Source organism: Salarias fasciatus, chromosome 11, assembly GCF_902148845.1.
Source record: "Salarias fasciatus chromosome 11, fSalaFa1.1, whole genome shotgun sequence".
NCBI classification, from domain to species: domain Eukaryota; kingdom Metazoa; phylum Chordata; class Actinopteri; order Blenniiformes; family Blenniidae; genus Salarias; species Salarias fasciatus.
Genome location: NC_043755.1, coordinates 2,189,034 through 2,212,306, shown reverse-complemented (window position 1 = coordinate 2,212,306; position 23,273 = coordinate 2,189,034). Strand labels below are relative to the sequence as shown.

The 23,273-nt window shown below is 42.8% G+C and overlaps 1 protein-coding gene across 1 annotated transcript; it reads left to right on the top strand.

Annotated features, from left to right (window-relative positions):
* Nucleotides 1–1,054: 1,054 nt before the first annotated feature.
* On the top strand, nt 1,055–22,638 carry chn2 (chimerin 2). Its single transcript, XM_030102543.1, has 13 exons — nt 1,055–1,602; nt 7,808–7,846; nt 9,463–9,518; nt 12,388–12,419; nt 12,728–12,841; nt 13,005–13,275; nt 17,801–17,884; nt 18,918–19,002; nt 20,312–20,485; nt 20,689–20,766; nt 20,962–21,099; nt 21,176–21,281; nt 21,740–22,638. The coding sequence occupies exons 1-13, from the start codon at nt 1,554–1,556 to the stop codon at nt 21,909–21,911; spliced, it is 1,398 nt and encodes a 465-aa protein (XP_029958403.1). The 5' UTR covers nt 1,055–1,553; the 3' UTR covers nt 21,912–22,638.
* Nucleotides 22,639–23,273: the final 635 nt, after the last annotated feature.

Sequence of the window (23,273 nt, the reverse complement as noted above, 5' to 3'; positions counted from 1 at the left end):
TCATCAGTATCTTCAAATTTTTAACATTACACAAAGACACTTTTGAAGAAAATCCAATTTCAAAGAGCAAATATACTATTTTTCTTTAAAAAAAAAAAAAAGTCAATTTATAATTGTTTACTATGGCACTCAGTCAGTTTGACCACTGTTAAAGCTGGAAGTGATTGCCACAGAAAAACCTCAACTTCATGAAGATACATGGAGGTGTGATCAACTTTTCTTTTCTTTTTTAAATGTGTTGTTTGGACTGATACAAATAAAGATACATCTCTCAACAGTGTTGTTTAACAATTGCTGACTGAGATAAGGATGAACACATGAGGATACAGTATATACATACAAAACTGAGCATTAACAGCTGATATGATTGATTTCTTTGGAAACTGATTTTAATCCACCAAATATTGTTGTTTTGTAATTAATTTAGCCAGAAAAACGTTTTTTCTGATACAGTTTTGATGTGAAACAAATATATTTTTCATTTTATCACACAGTATTCACATAGTATTCAGTTGACCCCTTGAAATCAAACACAACTGTAGAGCACAAAGGGAGTTCAATTCAAAGCCACATGCTACAACATTTTCCTGTAACTCATACTAACGTTTATGACCTTTTTTGTGTGTGTAGATATTATAAATGCTGTATTCAAATTCACTTTCATTCCAATCTCTTTGGAAGTTACAGTTCAACTTTTCTCCACCAATCACTCAAAAAAGACAGAAATGCACGTGGACACATGAAAAAATATTAAAGAAATAAAATTCATAGAATCAAATCACATCAAGCCTCCCTCTGCACGTGTTTTTCATGAGTCAGTGCTCTCCCGATGCTGAAGAAAATCCGGCAGATGGCGCAAAAACACTGACATTTTTGTGGGTCTTTGATCGGTGTGAAAATATGCGGAGCCAAATCTGGATTATGCGCTTTCACCCAGTTCACCATTTGGCTTAATTTTATGTTCGCGCGTTTCAAAGAAAAATGTAATAGCTGTTGTGGATTTTGCTGACAGGACTCTATTGGGTGTTTTTTTGGGGGGGAGGATTCCTTACATTGGACAACGCTGACCCAAACTTTCACTTTAAGAAGGCGCGTCTGCGCTGCGGTGTAGTGTGTTTATTACAAATCTTAAAGTGGCACATGGAAACCATCGCTGATTTCTGCACGGAACGCGAATCTACTCCTCCAGATTCTGTCCCGCGAGAGGAAAGGCCTTTGACTAAGTGATCCGGAGGAGCGCGATCCTGTGAGCAGCGTGTTTTTGTGGACGGAGGCGGCGGCGCTGTCAGTGTATTGCTGCAGCGTGGAGCGCGCCTCGCCAGGACGCACGGCGAGCCGACACACACACACACACGCACACACACATAGACGGAGACAGAGGAGAGGGGGATCAGCACAGTCTGACTGACTGGGGGTCGGTGCTGGGCTCCGGAGAAATAATGAAAAGTCGGCCGTGAAGGGGAAAGCAGGGATGGAGTCGCCGCCGGGGAGCAGCCGCCGCTGTGAGCCCAGCTCGGCCAGACGGGAGTAACCGAGTCCGGAAAGTGGCTGGGATGGCAGCATCCAGCAACTCAAGCCTCTCCGGTTCATCTCTGTCCTCTGGTAAGGTTCACTACGCTTACACTGAACAGGAACCGACGTCTCCTGTGGTCTGATAATAATAATAATAATAATAATAATAATAATAATAATAATAATAATAATAATAATAATAATAATGATGTGTTGTCACCACTGTTTTACAAGTTTGCCTTTCTTCTCTGTGTGCTTTGACATTTCTGCTATATCATTAATTGTGACTTCAATGAAAACTTTTTTTTTAATTGCAGCGTGTAATTTAATGCCACCCAAGATATAATATAATTGCGAAAGAAAAGATGTGGCATCTTCCTGTTTTTCCCCCCCCATGCATTACACAACTGCTTCATTTCATTCAGGTAAAATGTGGAGACTGCTGAGATTCGGGCTGAATGGCAACAGAAATGCATTGCCATCTGTCATAACTGGATGCAGCAGTGGAAATGTGAGAGAGAGCAGGAAGCCTCCCATGTGCACCAGGATTAGAAGGCTGTGAGACGCAGTCAGAGGCTGGTTTTGGATGTTATCGTTAGATTGCCAATCATCTTCATAATTCCCTTACCCACTTTCCACTTGGCTGGCTTCAAGGATTATTTTTGGCCTGTGTAGACGACCATTTTCCAAAATTGCAGCAGCAGCAAGATGAGATGCTTTCTGACATAGTAAGAGTCTAACATGCAATGGTTCGGTGGCATGATACAGATCAAAACTTCCACAGTTCTATTCAAATCCATTTAGCATAGAAGGAGCAGGGGGGATTAACACCTACTATATTTTTGGTAAAAGGCTGTTTTCTGTGCTCGTATTTCACAGCAATGAGAAGAGAAAGTGGGTTAGCAGCTGTTCAAATAAACCCTGAATGAGAGAACAGCACCATGCTTGCACATATCCCTCCCTGTGTTGATAAAAGTGCCATGCACATGTTTGCCAGGGTATAAAGTACAAGCTCCACTATCACTGCTCTGTTTGATGTGGAAGCCCCACCAGCAACCAGAGGCTGTGGTGTGTCACAGGGGTCCTACTGAGGGGGGAGGGGGTGTTTAATCCCAGACTCACCACATTAACTTTCTGTTTCTTCTCTGCAAATCCACAATTCCAAAATATTCATAGATGCTTTTTCAACCTCCAAACGCCTGTAAAAACCACAATGTGTGTTAGAGGTTAATCACTTTGTTTAATGGGTTTATTACAGGAGCAAACACACATTCCTCTGTGTTTATTTCACTTTCTTATACCGTCTGTGTGTCCCAGCCACACCACACTGCAACGTCACATTTCCCAAGGTGCTGCCCAGTGGGAGGGACAGGCGGCCGTGTCCAAGCTGATATAGCCGGAGGGAACAACATGCTTCACAAAGCATTATCTCATGTGTGTGTTTCAGAACGCAGTGAGTTTACTGTTTGACCGCTGCCGCTTTAAGAGGAAAGTCTTTTCTTTCTGTGGCATTGGAGGGTTGTCATTACTTTTGGGCTCTCAATATAATTATCAGAGGTTACAAGCTGCGCTGCTGCCAGGGATAGAGTGGTTGTCACAGGGGTATTATTATTTTCATGCAGAGGTCTTTGGCAGCCAGACACAACATTTGAATAATCTTGTCTATGAGGCATACGACCAAAAAAAAAAAAAAAAAAAAAAGAATCTTTATACAGTTTCTGCTCAGAAGTGCTTGTGGTGTAGCTATTTGTGCTCCTTCTAATGAAAGACCCATCTCATAATCTCTTTGGGGAGCTGCTATTCGGGGTCTAAAAAAGTTCTTCCATATTGTTCGAGTGAACAGTGATGGTAGCCTTTTGTGTTGTGGGAATGGTGGCATAATAGTCGAAAGTATTCCTTTGTTTCTGCGTTTTTTAGAAATGATTGAACTATGTGAACCGATATAGTGTAAGTAATGCATTTTATGAAGTGCATTGTTGATACAAAAACAGAATATCAGTGATATTACTGATAAATGTGCCCTGTAACTTTAACCCAGCTATAAAACATTTCCAGACCAACCAAAAAGATTGCGACATGGTTGCAGCATTACGTATATGTTGCAATCCCATCCTTCCCTTGGAAAGATATTTTTCTGGCTCTTAAGTCTTGATCGGGAAGATTCCTTCACGATCTTGGCATGGTGGGCATTGAAGCATGTACTGTACCAGCAGCGCTGCATTTGCCTCACTGCTCCAGGAAAGAAAAGAAAAGCAAAAAGAAAGCTTTGAAAATAAATTGAGGGAGCGAGCATGAAGGTATGTCTTCAGCTCCAACCATAAATGACAAAATTGGTGAGGGAGGCAGAATTACAACCACGTAGTACAAAGCGGCCGTCTGTTTGACACAATCCTGCCACGCTCTTGACAAACGCTGCAGCTCCCTCCAAATTCTTTCCATTACTTAAATTCCCTGTTCCCTTTATGCTGAATGAGATTTGTGTCATGTGCACTGGTATCAAGGTGAGATGGCCCTGTTTATAAGTGCCTGTAAAATTCATTGTAAATCCGTGCAGTGCTAAAAACCAAGAGAGACACTCTCAGCAGCAAATACAAGGAAATGTCAGAATCAGGTTACAGGAACTGCACTTTTCCCATTTCCAACATACCTACTGTTCTTGGTAACAGCACCCTTTCCCTGCGGGTGTCCAGCCCTGCAGCATCACACTCACACACATACACACACACACACACACACACACGCACACAGTAAAACACGGGCACACACACTCAGGAGAAGCACCCTCCATACCTGTCACATGCTATTTGGTCAGCTCTGAGGCAGTTTTCAAATTCTTGTTTTGGATCAGAGCAGTACGCAGATGGTCTCCCTGCTGCATCTCTGTCGCATCCCACTGACATGAGTGTGTGTGTATGTGTGTGCGTGCGTGTGTGAACTTTAAGATGTGTTATTTCTCTTTGCCAGAAATGTATGATTAATTCTCGCCTATATGAGCGTTCAGTACACCAACATTAAACGGTGTCATATTTCCAACGAACACACCATGAAATAATCACTCAAAACACCGTTTCTCAAGTTTCAGCCGTTCAAATCATCCATGCCAGTGTTTTGCAGTTTTAGAAGGTTTCACAAATCAGTGATATGAAGGTGATCATTCATGCTATCTTTGATTCTCGACAGTTGAAATTTGGGAATAGTTTTGAAAAAAGCTGCAGTTCAAAGAGGATTAGGAAGTGAAGGCTCCTGCTGCAGGATCCAAATGCCAGTTCCTTTCCAGAAGTGTGGGCTCTGCACAGTTCATGTAAAGCTCAAAACTTGTTGAAATCTTGTCAGCCACATACGTACTCAATAACCCCTACTGCAAGTCACTATTTCATGGGCAGTTTTTTTTTTTTTTTTCCCCCATGTGCTCAGACTGTAGAGCAGACGTTATCTCCAGGGATGAAAGTCTGAGCTTGATCTTTATTCATCACATATTCTCTTTGTCACCGAAGCAAACACCCGCCGGTAATTATTTTATTGAATGCTTCTGACTGGTGAGTAATGGAGGGCAACACAATTAATAGCTGTTTCTTCGGGGGAAGAGCCCCCTGGCTGCTCCAGAATTTTAAATTCACCCTGATCATCAGACGCCACACGAACTCTGAGCTACTTAGGGATTCTTTTTGATGTTCTCCGGGTTTGTGTGTTCACGTGCTTGTGTGCGCTTGCGTATATGGGTGTGGGTAGGTACCGTGCAGCCCTATGCGTATACAAATATGTATGTTTGTGCAAGCTGGTGCTGGTGTTTGCATCGGAATCAACCATAAAGAGCTGCCTTTTTCTGCTGCTCAAGCTGCTGCAGAATTCCACACTGAAGCCATTCGTCATTAATAAGAATTAGATTGTGGAGGGAAAAAAAGGATATTTGGCAGCTGACCAGACAAAATCACATTCTTTAAATAAGCCGCAGTGGAATAAATCTTTCAGATTGTTGCCAATGCAGTACACAGTGACAAAGCTTCGATGTTAGGACAATGCATTTTCCAAGGCAGCTCAGCCACACAGCAGCAAGCAGAGCCTGAAGGTTGCTCGCTTGTATTTGATCGCTGATGAATACGTGGAACGCTTCAGCTGCAACGTTTATCTTTAAAACAGGAGCGTCTTGCTCTGCCAATTTGTCTTTCCGTCATTTACTCGATTATTTATCTTCTAGTTACATGTAGCTGTCTCGTCTTTGTCATGAAGCGCGCTCTTCCAACAGCAGCGATGACACGATGCAACGAGCAGGTTCGTCTGGATAACACTGCTCTCAGCCTGCAGTCAAACGGCTGCTGCAGTGAGCTGATACGACATGATTTAAATACTCTGATTACATGCTGCGCTGGTGTCATTGCTTAAAACAGATCTTTCAATTTCTTTTTTTTACATTAATGCAAATCTACTGAGTTCTTACTGACAGACTGGCTGTCCAGCACACATATCCAACAAGTACTCACGAGTTGGATTCCCGTCACTTCTGAGGTGTGTTTGAGCTGTTCGCCCTCAGGCTCGGGTGTGGTGCTGCTGATCTGCTGATGAGTACCAACATGAACTACATTTATCTTCTGGGCCAATATTGTTTATTGTTTGCACATGAAATTGAACGTTTCAGGGATAATTTCTCAGCAGTTATTATATATTATATGTTCAAATTCTTTCCAAATGGCCACATACAGGAAAATAAGACTGACATGTAAAGGTGCTGCCCGTTTCATGTGGAACGTATACCTCTTAAGATTCAGTTTCACTGAAATGCAGGTATATTATTGTTGATAATTGCTGGGACTTTGTTCACGGTCACACTGTGACATACCAGCATATTAATGTTGATGATTTTGAGTTTGCAATAAAATGTTTCTTATTAAATAGAATTCACCTGTAAAGCAGGTTTTCAAGGTATTATATTTAGCACCATTCATAACTAATAAATGTTCCTAAATGGGACATATTCCTGTAAACGGTTCTAACATTCTGTTTTGACGCCCCCATTTATAGAAGCCTTATCTAGAGTAGCATGAGTGCTGCACAACATAACGTATGTTTGCCGTCATTGTGATATGAGCCTGGGAATTCAGATGTACGGAATTACAAAACCCAAGCAGAAATTTACAAAAACAACAAAGCCATCACTCTGCTCTGCTTCTGAAACACTGCTGTTGGAAACTGCAGATGGACGTGTGAAATAAAACAATAAAACAACAAAACAAATCATGTTCCAGTCACAGCTGATGAATAAGGACCAAGAGAAAGATCATGGTTAGTTTGAAGTAAAAAATCTCCAAAGCAAAACATAATGTCGTGTTTTTATTTGCAGACTATTGCATGTTTAACTGATACCATGCAGTCTTAATTTGCAGGTATTAGCATGCATTCCATTTCAAATATATGTATTTGTGATCAAATGTGGTCGAACAACTGATGAAGCATTGATCCCTTAAGTATGTTTGATATTTCTACATCTTCAGAGTACTGTGGCTTTCCTCACTTTCTGGAATTTCTTTGCAATGTGACTAAAAACTTGACAAATAATAAGTTTGCCCCTGTTGTTGAGTGATTTGCATCGCAATTGTTCAGATGAAATACACAACAACACTCCATGGTAGTAAGTGTACTACTTTTTAGCATGTTTTGCAGCATTTTTTGACGAATTTAGTGGCACGTTCCAAGACTATTACAAGCCATTACTTTACACAGTCTGAGTTCCAGTAAATTATGGCTTGCTTCAGGGCATTTACTCTCACCTCATGCTCTTTCTCAGGCTAATGTAACAGCACGCTCCATCATATCGTCTGGAGTGAACCCTCACATAATCATAACTCAGCCGACACATTTCCCACAGGAGATCAAGCTGTGGGTGGCGAGATTCAAACTCTGTTTACTTGTGTTGATTGTGATGGACTTGTTTGTATAATCTTATCTCAGAGCGTGGATGTCATGTCATGCCTGTGAAGGTTAATATATAGATCGGCTGTGTTGTCTGCGCTGTGTTTAGCAAAGCGAGCTGGCATTTGTATTGATTGCACGTGAAGCGGAGGTGCTGATTACAAGTGCATTCAATGGCACATCTCAGGCGGCAGCCGCACAGCGTGACGCCAAATGCATAATTATAACAGAGAGATAAACAACGGTGACATAACTATGGAAGGGCTATGTTCAGTCCACTGGGAGACGGATCCAAAATTGAGTTTTTAATGAGGGAAAACAGGGGAGTCTATTAACACGACTGTGAGTTCATCATAGAAACCTGCCTCTTTTTTTTTTCTGTTATCTGCAGACCCGGAGGATTACCAACCGCCAATATGGAAGTCCTACTGTGAGTAATTCCATTCATTTCATACGCTGATTAACTTTAGCCTTCAGTCTACCTTTTGTTTAACTAAAAAATAAAAATAATAAAAATCCTGCACTGTCATGTGTGGCTTGTGAATCACACATAAACCATTTCTAAACTTTGCTTTTGCTATGCATGGTGAAGTCAGATGCTCTGCAGAATCCAAAAGGCTGCATAGACATGTTCGTGAGGCACACACCCGCCCACAGAACGCTTTCACACACGCTCAAACGCAGAGCAGCCGATTCCCAATCTCTTTGTAAAATAGGTTACCAGCACCCAGAAAAATAAGATTTTCTACCTGCAAAGAGGCTCGGCTAAAATAAAGTCCTCAGAACACCCACCTCATTATACAATGTTTCTGCCATGTGGGAGGAAATGGTTTGACTCTCAGTGAATATGTAACGTATTTACTGAGGCTGAGAGGAAATCATTTCAGCTGGAACTCTGCCTGTTTATTTTATTGCAATTGTATTTTTTTTAAAACAAATATTCCTGTGATAGCAGGTCTTATCTAAATATTTTTACAATCAGAAAATCTCCCATCAGACTCCTGTAGTCCTCTGCTGGAGTCTGTTTAGAGGTTTCTGTGTACCATGGGAGTGGAGCAAGCCCACAGCTTGCTGGTCGGCTTAACTCAACCTGACAAAACATGAAAATTCACCGCCAGGACTCCTCCTCTGTCTGTGTGGAGACTGTGTGGCGATGCCTGAGCTCGGCCTCATGCAGCAGTTTCTCTGCTTTTTTTTTTTTTTTTTTTTTGTCTTCTACCCTCATTCACATCTAGCTAGGTTGCCAAACATCGTAGTGAGTGGCTGACAGTGTAAACAGGGAAGATTGTTTTTTTCCATTATTGTCACACTAGTCTGTGCCAGCTGATCAAATGAAAGAGAAAGTGCAGTAGTGGGCACGTTGGACACAGAGAGAGAAATCACATTTCAGCTCCTGATTCGTCTCTTGTGGGAAAACAATGTATCCTCTTTGAAAGACATCCAATTGTTTGAAGAAAAAAAAAAGTGAAACAGTAAGGACTACTTGGCTTCTCAGTTTTTAATCATTAATTAAACATCCTAAATCTTCAAAGTTCCTCAGATGTTTATGGTGATTACTCTTCCTGCCACACATCTCTATGACTGATTTCCAATGAAATCCTGCTGTATGCAAACTGCACCGGTCATACAGAGGCATTTGCACCCTGTGTGTCCACATGTAACACAAAGTACCTTTTGTTATTGAAGTTGCAAGGAATGTATTTAGTTACAGTACACTTTAGCTAAATGGATAGCAGGTCTTATTTCATACAAATGGCTTTTAGATATACAGCCCCTGTCCTGTAAGCCACTCACTGTTTAGCTTTGCATAAATAAGCTAATGGATCCTCTTTTTTTTTTTCTTTTTTTCTTTTTTACCTTGTTACCGCAGCATTCAGAGCAGGGTTCAAAGCCTCATATGGTGGGGGTGTTGTTTCATGTCCAGTGTCTTACGTCTTAATTAATTTTCTTCTCTCTGTCTGCTAACCTTGTTTATTTTTGGAGGCCAGTGTGCAATGTGCATGCAATGGCAGAGCACCTTCATTAACATGCATGTTTCTCTAACAGTATACCAGCTACAGCAGGAAGCCCCGAGGCCAAAGAGGATCACATGTCCCCAGGAGGTCAGTACATCTGTATTTTTACAGCAGAGGACACTTTACAGGGCTAAAGGCGGTTCAGTCATTGTTTATTCACCGCTCAGCATGTAAAGGAAAACTAACAAACAATGAAACAGCTGATCGCAGTGTCAACTTTACTGAAAAAACTCCAGACCACATGAGAGAGATGAAACAATCAGACCTTCAGACAGACATCGAGCAGCGTCTGCACTGAGATTTGCTTGAGCTGGTCAGATCACTAATGATTGCTAAATTTTGCAAAACTGTGAAAGTCACTGAGCAAAAATGTATCGATTAACTGATAGCTATAAACAATGAAGGAACAGTTGTGCTGACTTTTTAAACTTTTTTTTCTTCTTATGCATTAATCATTTTATCGATGATCTAACTGACTTGGGCTTGTTGTATATTAGGGAGTAATTGGCGTTTATAATGCATGTTTTGTTGTTTGATGGCATTCCATTTTTGATGACACTGATAAATCTTCTGATCAATTATTTATGCCTGATATCTGCATATATTTGCTTTGACACAGTGAGAAAGAAATGCAGTTCATTCTGGAGGGAAAACTGAGCGAAATACATACTTTCTCTTATTGTAATTGTAATACAGATGTTAAATACTAAGTTTAATTTGTACACTTTATCAATTTGGCACCTTTCTCTCTATATAATCATCCACTTTCTATATCGTTGCCAACGTTTGACAATGCAAGCGACTTGCCAGTAATATTTGGCATCCCAGGTGTTCCTTATTAAATGAGCTGCAACTAAATGATTCACTATGTTATTAATCCACTAATTCTGGCAGCATGGCAGCCATGTACAGTCTGTAAATGACACGGTCACATAAAGTTGTAATGCACTAAACTATAAACGTTCTGCAGGATAGGTGAGCCAGGCCTTTGCAAACATCCCAATAATCCTTTCTGGATTGTACAGCCAACCTTCACCTGACAAATTAAGTTTTCATCCTCAGGTTTTAGCTTGGAAAATATTCCCTGAGATATGATTGAGTCTGGCAGCTGGAAGCCCGACCAATCAGTAACCACTGGGGAGTAACTCGCTGCTTCTGCAGGCCTCATGAGTAACTGTTTAAAGCCCGCAGTACGCTGGTCTTAATGAATTAGGTGTCATCTACTAACTGAATGATTTATTTTCTTCCTGAACGTTCAGTGGAAACAGATTTTGGAGAATGAAGTTTTGAAGAAATGTGATTTTTAGTGTTCAATACGTCTTTTCCACTTGAAACAAGTTTAGTACGCAATGACCTGACAGCTGGCGTGTTGCTTTCTCTTGTCAGTCGAATGAAAGGTTAGCGCTGACGTCTGTGTGATGAACTGCCGGACATCTGTTGTGTAGCTGTAACACTTCTAAAGTATAGGCTGATCAGCCATAATAATAAGACCACTGACAGGTGAAGTCAGTAACACAATATGTCTTTATTAAGGCCCCGACGTGAGGGTGAGATATTTTCATGCAGTGAACGTTCATTCATCCATCTTCTATACATGCAGGAAGCAGGAAGCTGGAACCAGTCCCAGGTTATAACGGGTGCATCCATACAAAAAGACAACCACACACTCTCTGTCTAACCAACGGTTAGTGTAGAGACAATAATTCACCTCATAAGCATTTGTGCAGAGGAAACGGAAAAGCCCAGAGAAAACCCAGGGAGGGAATAAGAAAACTACACACAGGAATTTATAATACCTTGCTGCCCACACATGTACTTGTTGTCCTCAAAGTTGAGAGAATTCATAAGTTTAATGAGTCGAGCAAGTTTGGAAAAAGCAAAGTAGAGATTGTTAAAAGAATGAATCAGAGAAACTGTAAAGCTGAGACTCTTGCGGCATATTCCTGGTATGAAGTGGTCAGCGCACACCAAAATTCAATTATGGCCAGAGAAATCGTCTCTGTAGCTCAGACTGCTGCAGAAATCACTGCTGATTCTGAGAGAACGGTGGACACACAGTGCATCAGATCTGCAAGGTATCCCATTCCCGATCAGTCATTTTGTTACGGTCGACTGATACACACCAAGGAGAGTCACAAGTGTTTTAGTCGCAGAGACAAAGCGAGAGGACTCCTCGTAATGACGGACAGTAATGCTTTTATTCACTCAGCTGTGTTAATAAAGCTGATGGAACAAGTCGGTACACTTGTCCCTGAAGGTACTGTCAATCTTCTATTATACAACCCACCAGAAACGATGCATGGCTCATCCCATTTTGAGTTCCTCCACACTCTGATGAGCAAAGTGAAAGCTGAGGGCTGGTTATGTGAGATTAGTGGTCCTCCAGCAATTCAATGCAAAATACTGTTTCACACATTTCTAAATCCATTATGGTCATAGCGATAAATTATAAGAGAGGTCCTGCACTATCATCTGAATAACTGCGTGCAGAGACAGTCTGCATAATAAAAAGAAAAAAAAGGTCCATGATTCATTCTTCTTTTTACCTTGAGCTGTAAAATATCAAATCTTTTCGTATGATTTCTGAAAGTCTTCACGGTGACGTCTGTTGTTTTAAATCATCTTCACAATACAATTAGATTCAGATATACAGGATTTGTAAATTGGCACGATGCAGTCCGGAGTGACACACTAACATGCTTGGTGTTAATATTTTGCAGCTGGCCATCCATTACCAGCTGTTTTACTGCGCTGCCTCTAATTCGTCTCCACACTCTGTGATTTGGTTTTATGGTTTGGTAGCTACGAATAGACACAGGGGCACAGATGGAGATAATCTGTCTTGTGGGGCACAGCCCTTTATCTTTTACACAGGCTGTAAGAACAATTTGCAAAGCTATTTAATCGAGCTTTCATATCATATCACAGCAGCCAATGTTTCTTCTGGTTTTTACAGATGGAGAGCAGGCCCAAATTCTATGGCAGAGAGTGAGTGTAACTTAATTACTGTCATCATTTTTATGTTTTTTTTTTTCCCAATATTACTGTGCAGAGAGTGGTTTTATTCATCATTATTGCCTGGCATCAAATGGTGGTTAGGCTTTGAGTGGGTGGATATGTATTTGATGTGAATGTGTGCCTTTGTGCTTTGGCAGAGTGCTGAGAGTAAGACCGAGTCTCACATCAATTTGAATGTTTGTACATGTAAAGATTAAATGGCTCATGTCTGCGTTATAATTATTAATAATGTTATCTTTAATGTCATAATCATTACCATATTATTTTTTTTCCCATAGATTTCATGGCATGATCTCTCGGGAGTATGCAGACGAGCTGCTGTCGGGAGCAGAGGGTTCTTACCTTATCAGAGAGAGCCAAAGACAGCCGGGGTCACACACCCTGGCCTTAAGGTACCTCCATCATCAACATGCGGCCCAGATTCCCTGACGGCTCGGCTCCATCGGCAGCCCGCCGTCACTCTGTCAGCACCGTATTCGCCGGACCTGCTCAAACTCTGCTGTTTTCCTCTTTGTCTCCCCTCAACCACGTCGTCGTCCGTGGATCTCCGTCCAGGTTTGGGCACCAGACCTTCAACTACAGACTGTTTTACGATGGGAAGCACTTTGTTGGGGAGAAACGGTTCGAGTCGGTGCACGACCTCGTGACGGATGCTCTCATCATCCTTTACATTGAGACCAAGGCAGCGGAGTACATCGCCAAAATGACCACTAATCCCATCTATGAACATCTCGGCTATACGTCGCTGCTCAAGGACAAAATGGTGCACAGGCTGAGCCGGGGACGCACAGAACCGCGCAGAGTCACCTTCCAGAGAGACGAGAAGGTGAGTTTTAACAGGTGTCACGGCCACATGCCGGTCATACTGCAGAGGATAAACACATTTAGGTGTTGACAGCCTCAGTTATGACACGACATGTTCAGAGTCCAAGATAAATTCTGCAGAAACTTATGACAATAACCATAAACACAGAAGCAGTGATTAAAAGAAAAAAACCTAACAAGCCGCATGAGTCGTTCAGTATCTGTGATGTCCCGATCTCTCATCTCAGATTTTATGAAGAATGTGAAGACAAAAAGGCTGATTATATGGAGGAAATGAAACATGTTTTCAGGACTGTTCCCACATGTTTATATTGGAAAACAGGGGCTAATTTGGCAAAGACCAATCACACCAGATGAATATTTTACTTTGACTAAATTAATGAATACATTCAGATTATTTCGGGTATAAAACTTTCACACTGGATCACGCATTCTTGTGCGCGCAATGAAAGTATCAATTAAAGTCCAGTTTTCTGCCATGACCCAGGTGAAACAGTTTAATGAGGATGTGTGAGGTGGGAATGAGTGGGAGACCGCCTTTCACCCAGTGTCAGTGGTGATAGGCCTGAGCACTGCTATCCTAGTTTAGATAAGATGGGTTTTGAAGTCAGAGGGATGCAAAGACTTTGGTTTCTCGCAATGCTTCAACATCGCTGTCCTAGCTTACTCCTAATTATTAAGATTTATTTAAGAAAAAACATTCATATGTTGCAGTCCCTGCTACATTTCACCCGGTGCAAAATAAATAAAATAATCCTGATATTTCCAGTAGATTTACAGTAGCTGAGAGTGTTGCTGGGAGGGCACTTTGCGCTGTGAGTAAGACATTCATCCAGCATGGCACTCCAGGGTGTGTTCACTGCGGCCATGCTTCATTGCTTCCTCTGAAAGGTAATGATAACCAAGGGGACCGGGACTTTGCTCAGCCTGCCATCCGTATCAGACACACTTATCATGGGCGGGACACACTGCACATTGTTTTCACTGGCACTCACGAGCTGTTGTCACAACTAATTAATGATTTATCAATGAGGAAGCCTCGTCTGTGAGGAAAACTCTCGTTGGACATCCACTAGGTGGCAATCTTAACTTGCTTCCTTCTGTCTGCCCAGAGTGACGAAGGCTTAAGTCTGTCCCAGGCTCCTCCTTCCATCAGATCCGTGTGCTTTCTCATGTTTTCCTGTCACACTTCATGAGTTGTATTTGTGATTTATCACTAAACTTCGATTGATCGCATCAGGGATTATTAATCTTCAGCATGTCAGCGTACGGTTTGTCAATCAGTGACAGACAGATGACAGTCCTGTCAGTAGGAGCATCATCTGCAGTATTTATATAATCAGTCGTCAGTTTGTGACTGGAGACATGACACATCAGTGCCAACACTTTTTTCCTTGAAGTCTCCCATTCAGTTGGTGGTCCACTAGCTTGTAATTCCCTTTTTAATTAAACTTTGGACTGCCGATGCCCGTGCCAACCCCGCAGGAGGTTCTGGGAGCAGAGAGCTGTCCTCAAAAGTCTTACAAGATATACACACTAAGCTACATTTGCTTAATGCGCAGTGCTTAATTGAACAGCGTCAAGCACTTGTCCCCTCCGCTTGATTTGCGGCCCAGCTTGATGTTCGACATGTCATGGTCTGCTTTCTCCAATAACCCCCCCCCCCCCCCCCCCCCCCCCCGGCAATTAACTCTACAACATGTCGTAAGCTAAATGTCAGGTTGTCAGCTACCGCAGTGCTTTTTGTGGACACAAGGAGTGATGCAGTGATGCTGGCGGCCTTATCGGGCAACAGAACGGCCGTCTTCTGCGTGATACATGGAGACGTACCTGTTGGCTCCAATCTGTGGTCCCTTTTTGAACTTTATGTTTACCAGCCACACCCTGAGACCCTGCCGCCACAGTGGTTTTACTGTAGAGTTAAAATTCACGTGTATTTACTCAGTGTCGGGTTGATACCTATATAATACCATGACTGAGAATGCTTGTGTAATTAAATTGCTGCCGGAAAGTGAAGGAGGGCACTTGACTTGAACTAAATCAACCTCCTCAGGGTTTTCCTTTTTTTTCTTCTTTTGCATGCGCAGGAATTTGCTCTGTGGAGAAATTCTCGGCCACGGTGCTTCTAATACTCACCACACTGCTTTTATCTGAGTGACACCAGTCGGCCTGAGTGCTGTGGAAACCTTTTCAATGAAAATATCAAGTTTTTTAGGAGGATAATAACATGGTCTCCTCGAGGTTTCATTCCATGAAATTGCAAAAAGAGCTATTTATGTCATTTAGCTGTGAAATGTAAAAGACCAATCCAAAAATCAATCCCAGTGTATTTTTTTCTACAAGGTTCAATCCATTATTTTTTTCCATGCACAAACATAGTGGATGTGTTTTCAGTGAACCAGTGCAGACAAAAGTGGCAATTTCCTCCATTTTCAATATCTGCGACTGCTATACGCTTCACAGTACGCCTATTTTTCTATTTGTTAGAGATGTTGTTTGAGCCGTTTTGTCTGCGCTGTGGGTAGTTATGCCCCGTTGTCTCACTGTGTCAGCGCACACTGTGCCGTTTCCTCATAATTCCACTCACAACAGAGTCCACTCAGCTGTGTTCCCACAAAGCCGCGCGGGAATAAAAGAGCCAGGCTACTGAAAAGAGAAGCGGAGTTTGTTGTGTGACCACCTTTTGTGTCCTTTCTTCCAAGCCCTTCTTTAAGAGACAAGAAGCCATCTGCCTGCAGACAAAGAGGCTACGGCCCCCGCCCCCCCTCCCTCCCCGCAGAGCGAAAATATCTCCAAGTGCTCTATTCCTCGTCTGTCCCCACGGACTGAACTGCTGGGCTGAATTGTTTAGCGTGGCATGTGTAGGTCTCTTCAAAGAATGTCAGCCTCATTGACAAATATGTTCACCTGTCCTGTCAGTCTTTCAGAGATGAGTTTGTTCGCCCATACACCCTCCAGACCCACCAGACAAAGCGAAATGTCTGCTACACAAAAAGTCCACAGTCCTATTTCTGCCGTCCTCCTGTGCCTGTCGCCCAGTAAGCTGCCAATCCTTTCATTTTATCTTGGCTTTGCAGTTGCCCTTTGGGTCTTTTTGCTGTGAGCCTCCCCACTCAGTTTTTGCTCCAGTACTTTATCATCCCAAATCCAGTGGCTACCAGCTTCCTGACCTTTCCTCCCCGTGTTAATAAATTAGCTCAACTTTTTTTGCATGGTCTTTCCATGCACGGCCTCAGCTGGGATTGCCGTGTCGTGTGGAGTGGAGGTTGGATTTGTCAGTGTTGTGTATTTTTGACCTTTTTAATGATCACAGTAACATCAAGTGTTGTTTACAAGCAGAGCTAATTGGAACCGATTTGGTGTGAATATTGCTGCAACTCCCCAGGTGCATAGAAAACAGAGCAAAACAAACCCAAAAAAACATATGCCTGCAGACCTCCCAGTGAGCTTCCGATGGGATTTTACTTGGATTTGGGCACTTGGATTATTCCCTGTGTAGGGATTATTGTCGTAATCCTTCCCAATCCGAGTTATTGGTCTGGCGCTGCTGGTCCTTCAAGACAGCTGATGTGATGGGCAGAAGTGGTCTGCAGTCAGACTGTCTGGACGATCCAGTCTGGACGGCCCTGTGGGGATTTCCACCAGCCGACTGGCGTAGCTGGAGGTCAAGATCTGTTTGAATTACGACGACAACACAGCCTGGGCTCTGTCCGGCCGGACAATCTTAGGTCTGTCCCTGAGCAGGCGAGTGACCTGCCTGAACGACCCGGTGCTGGGAGAGCTACCGGCAGTGGAGTATTATACCCAGTTAAGTGAAGTGGAGTGTGTCCGGAAGGCAGCGCGCTAATGGGAGTGTGCTCTGTGCTGTAAAGAGGGCGTCTGCACTATTGATCCAGCTTTAGAGAGCTGTTGAGCTGTGTGAACCGATCCTGACAGCTCCCGACTGCACTCACTCACAACCTCCAGGCCCCTGCCCATTCAGGACCCTGTCCCCTCTCCCTCTCTCTCTCTCTCTCTCTCCCTCCCTCTCTCTCTCTCTCTCTCTCTCTCTCTCTCTGGGCGTGTGAAAGAGCACCATTGTTTGAGGCACACTCCTGCCCTCAGGCCGCCCACTACCAGTCCCGTTCGCCTGCTCTTCTTGCTCTTCGCTGCCACTGGATCCACACCAGATGCAGACTCAGCCCCGTGCTGGTTGTCATCCGTTGCCCTCCCGGGTCAGAGGGGAGTGGAGCGCCGTCGCCGCCTCCGCTCTGGGCTGTTGCCGGCGGCGCCTGCTGCACAGCGCCCACGTCTCCCCTCCACACCTCTATCCCCCAGAGGAGTTGGAGAGCCTTTGGGAACCCGACCGGTCCGGCATGGAGGCTGAGGAGAGCCGGGGAGGCTCGGGAGCAGAGCTGATCACACACAAGGCCAAAAGACAGGAGAGGAAGCGTCAGGAGCTGCTGGCTTTAGCCCTGGGAGTCAAGCTTGGGACCAAGGGGACTCTTCTGTGGAAGCCTATTAAACTGTTGGCCTCTTGTCCACAGATCTCCTCGCCACTGGTGCGGCGGAGTGCCTTGAAAGACACTCCTGAAAAGCAGTGTTTCTATGAAAAGATCCACAACTTCAAGGTAAGGAGATGTAAATATTTAATGCAAACGATCAAGTAAGAGTCAAAATGGAAAGCTTGGTGTTTCTGAGAGGCTGTTTTGTATTAAATTAGTCTGTTAATTTTCTGAATTTCTGATAATAGAGAAAAAAAAATTTCTGCAAGCTTTCCTCATGTAAAGAATAGAAAAATGTCAGAGATTTAATCCATAATTGCACTAAGCCTCCCTGAGTTCTGTGATGAAATGTCGTCTGTTTAGCTGTTTTGGTGAAAACACATGTAGCTGACATCCATATGCACTGGGGGGAACTAATTCTTACACTGTACCACAACCCATTAACAACAGGGCACATTGATTAGCATTGATTTTAAGGCTCTTTGATCAATTCTTGTGTCAGGCCTTTGATTTTTGATAAAAGTGTTATCATTTTGTCGGAGAGTGATGTGAAAAATATAGAACAGAGTTCATTTTTATGGGGAGAGTCGGGGGTTATTTTGCCTCTGGGCACCTCGACATTCTTGCTTTTGTATCTGTGGTTTCAGTTAGCAGGGAGGTTATAAGAACATCCAGCTTTTTGTTTTCTTCCTCTTTGAAAATGAACAAAAACCATCCACACACCACCTGCTGCCTGGCCCTCTCTGACCCATTAGTCCACTGCTACCTATTCAAAGTACCACTGAAGGTGTGTGTGTGTGTGTGTGTACATGTGCACATAATTGTGCCTCCATTTGTCATCTTATCTGTGCTTCTCGGTGCTCGGTGGGTGTACATCTGTTATTTTGACTCTCAGGCTTGCCTCTGTGCCTGCCTGCATGTATCCGATTGCCCAGAAGCAGATGCCAGACACACTGTAGCAAATCCTTTAATCTGTCTTGTATATACAAATGCTCTCATTTGCTGAAGGGTCCCGTCTCATACAGTGGGAGTCACGGTGTAATCACGGTCCTGCACATCCAAGAGGTTCTCCTCTTTGATCTAGACATTGACTTGAAACTGGCCTTTGTTCTTTTTCTTTTCTTTTCTGTTTGAATTAACATGTTATCTTCAACCCCAGGTACACACCTTTCGAGGGCCGCACTGGTGCGAGTATTGTGCCAACTTCATGTGGGGTCTCATTGCTCAAGGCGTCCGCTGCTCAGGTAACGATATTCCTGAACATCAAATCTCAACATGATTGATCGCATTAAAAATTGATGTCTGAGATTCCATGAAACGCTGCTTTAACATGCAAACCTCACTTCCGAAACGTCTTTCAATTTTATTTCAGTTGAATTGAAGTTTGGGATGTGATGAGGTTTCTTTTTTTTTTTTTTTTTTAAATGACAAATCTGCGACAAATAAGTGGAAATCCCCCCGTCAGTGAGTCAGCAAAGCACATTCATTCCCAGTGATGCATAGACGTTTCACTGTAATGAAACTGTGACAGCTATCAGCGTCTTTGAACGATCGTCCCTTCAACAGTTCTTCATCACAGCCAGCTCAAAATGAAAGGAACTCGATGATTTTGCGAGATGTTTTCTGTTTTCCTTGGAACCACGACACTTCAAAGGCACGACATGTGATTCAGCAGGCTGAGAGAAATTCCCTGGAATCGGTCAGCATCAAGGAAGAAGTCACTGAAATGAAAACTGGTCGTTTTTGGATTTTAACCCAGAGATAAACACAGACTAAACACATGTCAGATTAATATAGCAGCAGAACTAAATACACACACACACACACACACACACACACACACACACGCAGCGCAGAGTCCTGAAGCTGAAGTGCACGCTGGTGATGCTCCCTCCTCAAACAGAGTGTTTGTTGTTTAGACATTGGCCATGCTGATAAGCCGGAGGCAAACGCTGGTATCATCAGACACCTCATGTGCTGCGCCAAGCGGGTTACACTTCTTTGTTTTCTCCTACTCGGTGTCTCTCTCCCATTTTTTCTTATCACCTTCTCCCCTCCTTGACTGTGAACGAGGACCCCGATCAGCGGGCCGGCATTATAACACCGCTCAGGCAGTTAAAAACGTCTTTGTGATGAACGATTTGAGGAGAAACGCCCTCGTCTACAAGTGCTGCTTCTTGTTCTTCTTCAGAACCTTCGCTCTGAGCTGCTCCTCCACGCAGGCCCGCGTGCATCTCGCACGCTCTCTGCCCATACCAGCTGTCCTACACGCTCTCTGTAATGAAAAGTACAAGAACCCCTGCCCGCGCTGCCATGTACGCCGCTATCTACCCTCGGCGTGTTACACCAAGACAGCCCTGCTGCAGCTGCGCCGCCCGACAGTGCAGTTTATCACAGGCTCTGGGAAACTTTCCCAAAATGCTGTGTGAATCCTGCAGTGACGATTGTGTTATCGTTACTGTGAGGTCAATCTCTCTCTCTCTCTCTCTCTCTCTCTCTCTCTCTCTCTCTCTCTCACCCTCCCTCTGTTTATCTCACATCTCTGTTTGCTAGATTGTGGGCTGAATGTACACAAACAGTGCTCCAAACTGGTTCCCAGCGACTGCCAGCCAGACCTGCGCAGGATAAAGAAAGTGTTCAGCTGTGACCTGACCACGCTCGTCAAGGCTCACAACACCACACGGCCCATGGTGGTGGACATGTGCATCCGGGAGATTGAACTGAGAGGTAGAATGCCACATTATCAGCCAACACGTTGCTCACCGGCCGTTTCTTTTTAAGTCAGTGCTAAATAGAAAAAGTTTATCTGTAAATTCTTTGAATATAATGACGTTCAATCATTGCAGCTTTTAAAAACATGACTGACCCTTTATTTGAAGTATCTTTTTCTTTTATTTCTTGGAGACATTAAAGAAACTTTTCTTTTGCAGGTATGAAATCTGAAGGTCTCTACAGAGTTTCTGGATTTTCAGAGCACATTGAGGATGTGCGGCTTTCTTTTGACCGAGGTTTGTTGATGACACATCTTTTCGCCTCAGCATTCATTTTTTTCATTTTTTTTTTTTTTTTAGTTCACACAATCTTAACTTTAAATAAGACGATTGTTTGGCACTGCACGAAATAGTCCTCATTATTCCACAGCTTACATGATAATCCTTGAAAACTCTTGATCTCTCTAACATTTTGGTGTTTTATATACCCAGATGGTGAAAAGGCCGACATCAGTGCCAGTGCCTATGCAGACATCAACATCATTGCCGGTGCTTTGAAGCTGTATTTGAGAGACCTCCCCATCCCAGTCATCACATTCGACTTGTACTCCAAGTTTATTCAAGCCGCAAGTAAGAGCTTCTCTCCGGACATCGCCATACCAAGGACCTGTCTGAGGCGTCTAATCATTCTACTTGTGTGATTTAGAAATGCCAAATTCTGACTCCAGACTGGAGGCGATCCATGAGGGGCTGCTGCAGCTCCCGCCGGCCCACTACGAGACCTTACGGTACCTGATGGCTCACCTCAAGAGGTCAGTCACACCATAAATGACTATATACGTATGATCAGGGGGAGATTTCATTTCTCATATACAAATATGTTGTTATATTGATTGTTATGTGCTTAAATCTGAAGAAAATGATATCAGTCTCTTTGTCATAGAGCTCAACACTATTCTTTTAGTAGCATTAACATCATTACAGTAGGTTATTTCGAGTCACTTTCAGTTCAGCTACCATTGAAATCTGGGCTGAATGTGCTAGAAAGAGATAGATTAATATACTGTGGGTTTTAACCATTTTATACAATCTGTTAAAATGAGAGAATGACAGAATAATGTCCGTATTACCCTTGAATTCAATCTTTTTCAGGTGAATCACCACTGTGACCCATGAAAAAAAAAAACTTAAACATTAAATCATTCAGAAATATTTAAGAATATGTCTTCATCGCACTCTCCTCACAGACTCATTATCTCATATTTTTCAGGGTGACAATGTTCGAAAAGGACAATTTGATGAATGCCGAGAACCTGGGAATTATATTCGGCCCAACTCTTATGCAGCCACCGGAGCTGAATGCTTTGACAACCCTGAATGACATGAGGCAACAGAAAGTAGTGGTGCAGCTTCTAATAGAGCATGAAGATGTCTTATTCTGAGAACCGAGGCATCGGGTCCTTGAAACAGAAGCGAAGGACAATTATTTATTCCGTCAAAGAGGAAACTCAAGCCACCATGACTCCAGTGAAGATTCAGAGACTAGTTTGTGTTGAATTGCTTTTCTTTTCTCGCATGAAAATTTTAGTTTGAGTTGGTTTTAGTGTCAACCTTGTCTTGTTACTGTAAGTTTTGGGTTTCTTACTTGGCCAAGACCATCATTTTTATGAAAGGAATGGTTCCTGTGTTTCTAAGTACCTGCGATGCTGTTGGCCGCACTGCAATTTGAAGACTGCCGCTACCTGGTGTAGTCTCAGTCCCGACGGCGGTGCTGCGTTAAATCTGTGCTGAGCAGATTGTCAATCAGTGAGGAACTGGCAGCCTCACAGATCAGCCAAGCTCACGTTCCCACACGGCGTGTCGGGTCCGTACGCACACATTTGTGGGAACACTTGTCAAAAAAATGAAATGGAACAATATGGATTCTTTCATTGTAGATAAAATTAGATCATGTAATGATCGATACTTTACCGTGTGTTCTAAAAGATGAGAAATGAGACAATTTGGCGCTCATGAAGCACTTTTTTGCAGCAAGTGTAAAAAAAATTTTTTGTAAAGATGTTTATTTTGTCTTTTACTCTGCGTTATTCTTTTGTCACAGTAATATATGCTGTTGAGATTAATATTTGTTCAATTGATGTCTGAATTACACAAATTGTTTGCAAAAAATATGAGTCAGAAGAGCAACAGTTTATGGATCTATCACTTCCATTTTCCATTTGGTCTTTTGCGAGAATACGTATATGCAGGTGGGTTATACATACAACACCTCTCATTTCATGTCTGTTTCAGGACTGTAACTCATGAACAAAGCTCGTCTTGACACTTGCCGCTTGGCAGTGTTACAGTGTTTCTGTGCATTTGCTGTGCTTGGGATTATTCTCAAGAGGAAATAAGATTATGGTCCCTTTTTTTTTTCTTTTCTTTCACGCCAGTATCAGTGCTTGGTGCAGCAGGAGTTTTCATTCGTTTCACAAATGCCATTAAAGTTAACTGTGCTATGAGCGCTGTACCAAGCATGTTCCTCTCACTCTTAGTTTAATGTCATTAACTGAATCCTTTCTACAAATCCATCTATCAAAATGTATTTTTGTGACGGTTGCAATTCCAAAAATGTAATTTATGAAATGATGATTTATTAAAAGATGTCAAACTTGAGTTTGAACCGGCGTGACCTGTTTTAGCTTCATGACATCAGTCTGTGTTCTGTTTCAGAGGTATTATGAAAGCTCTATCTATATTCTTTGGTTCTCTTCAGCCCATTAATTCACAATTATTTTGTAAAATCTTGCTTTACCTGGAGT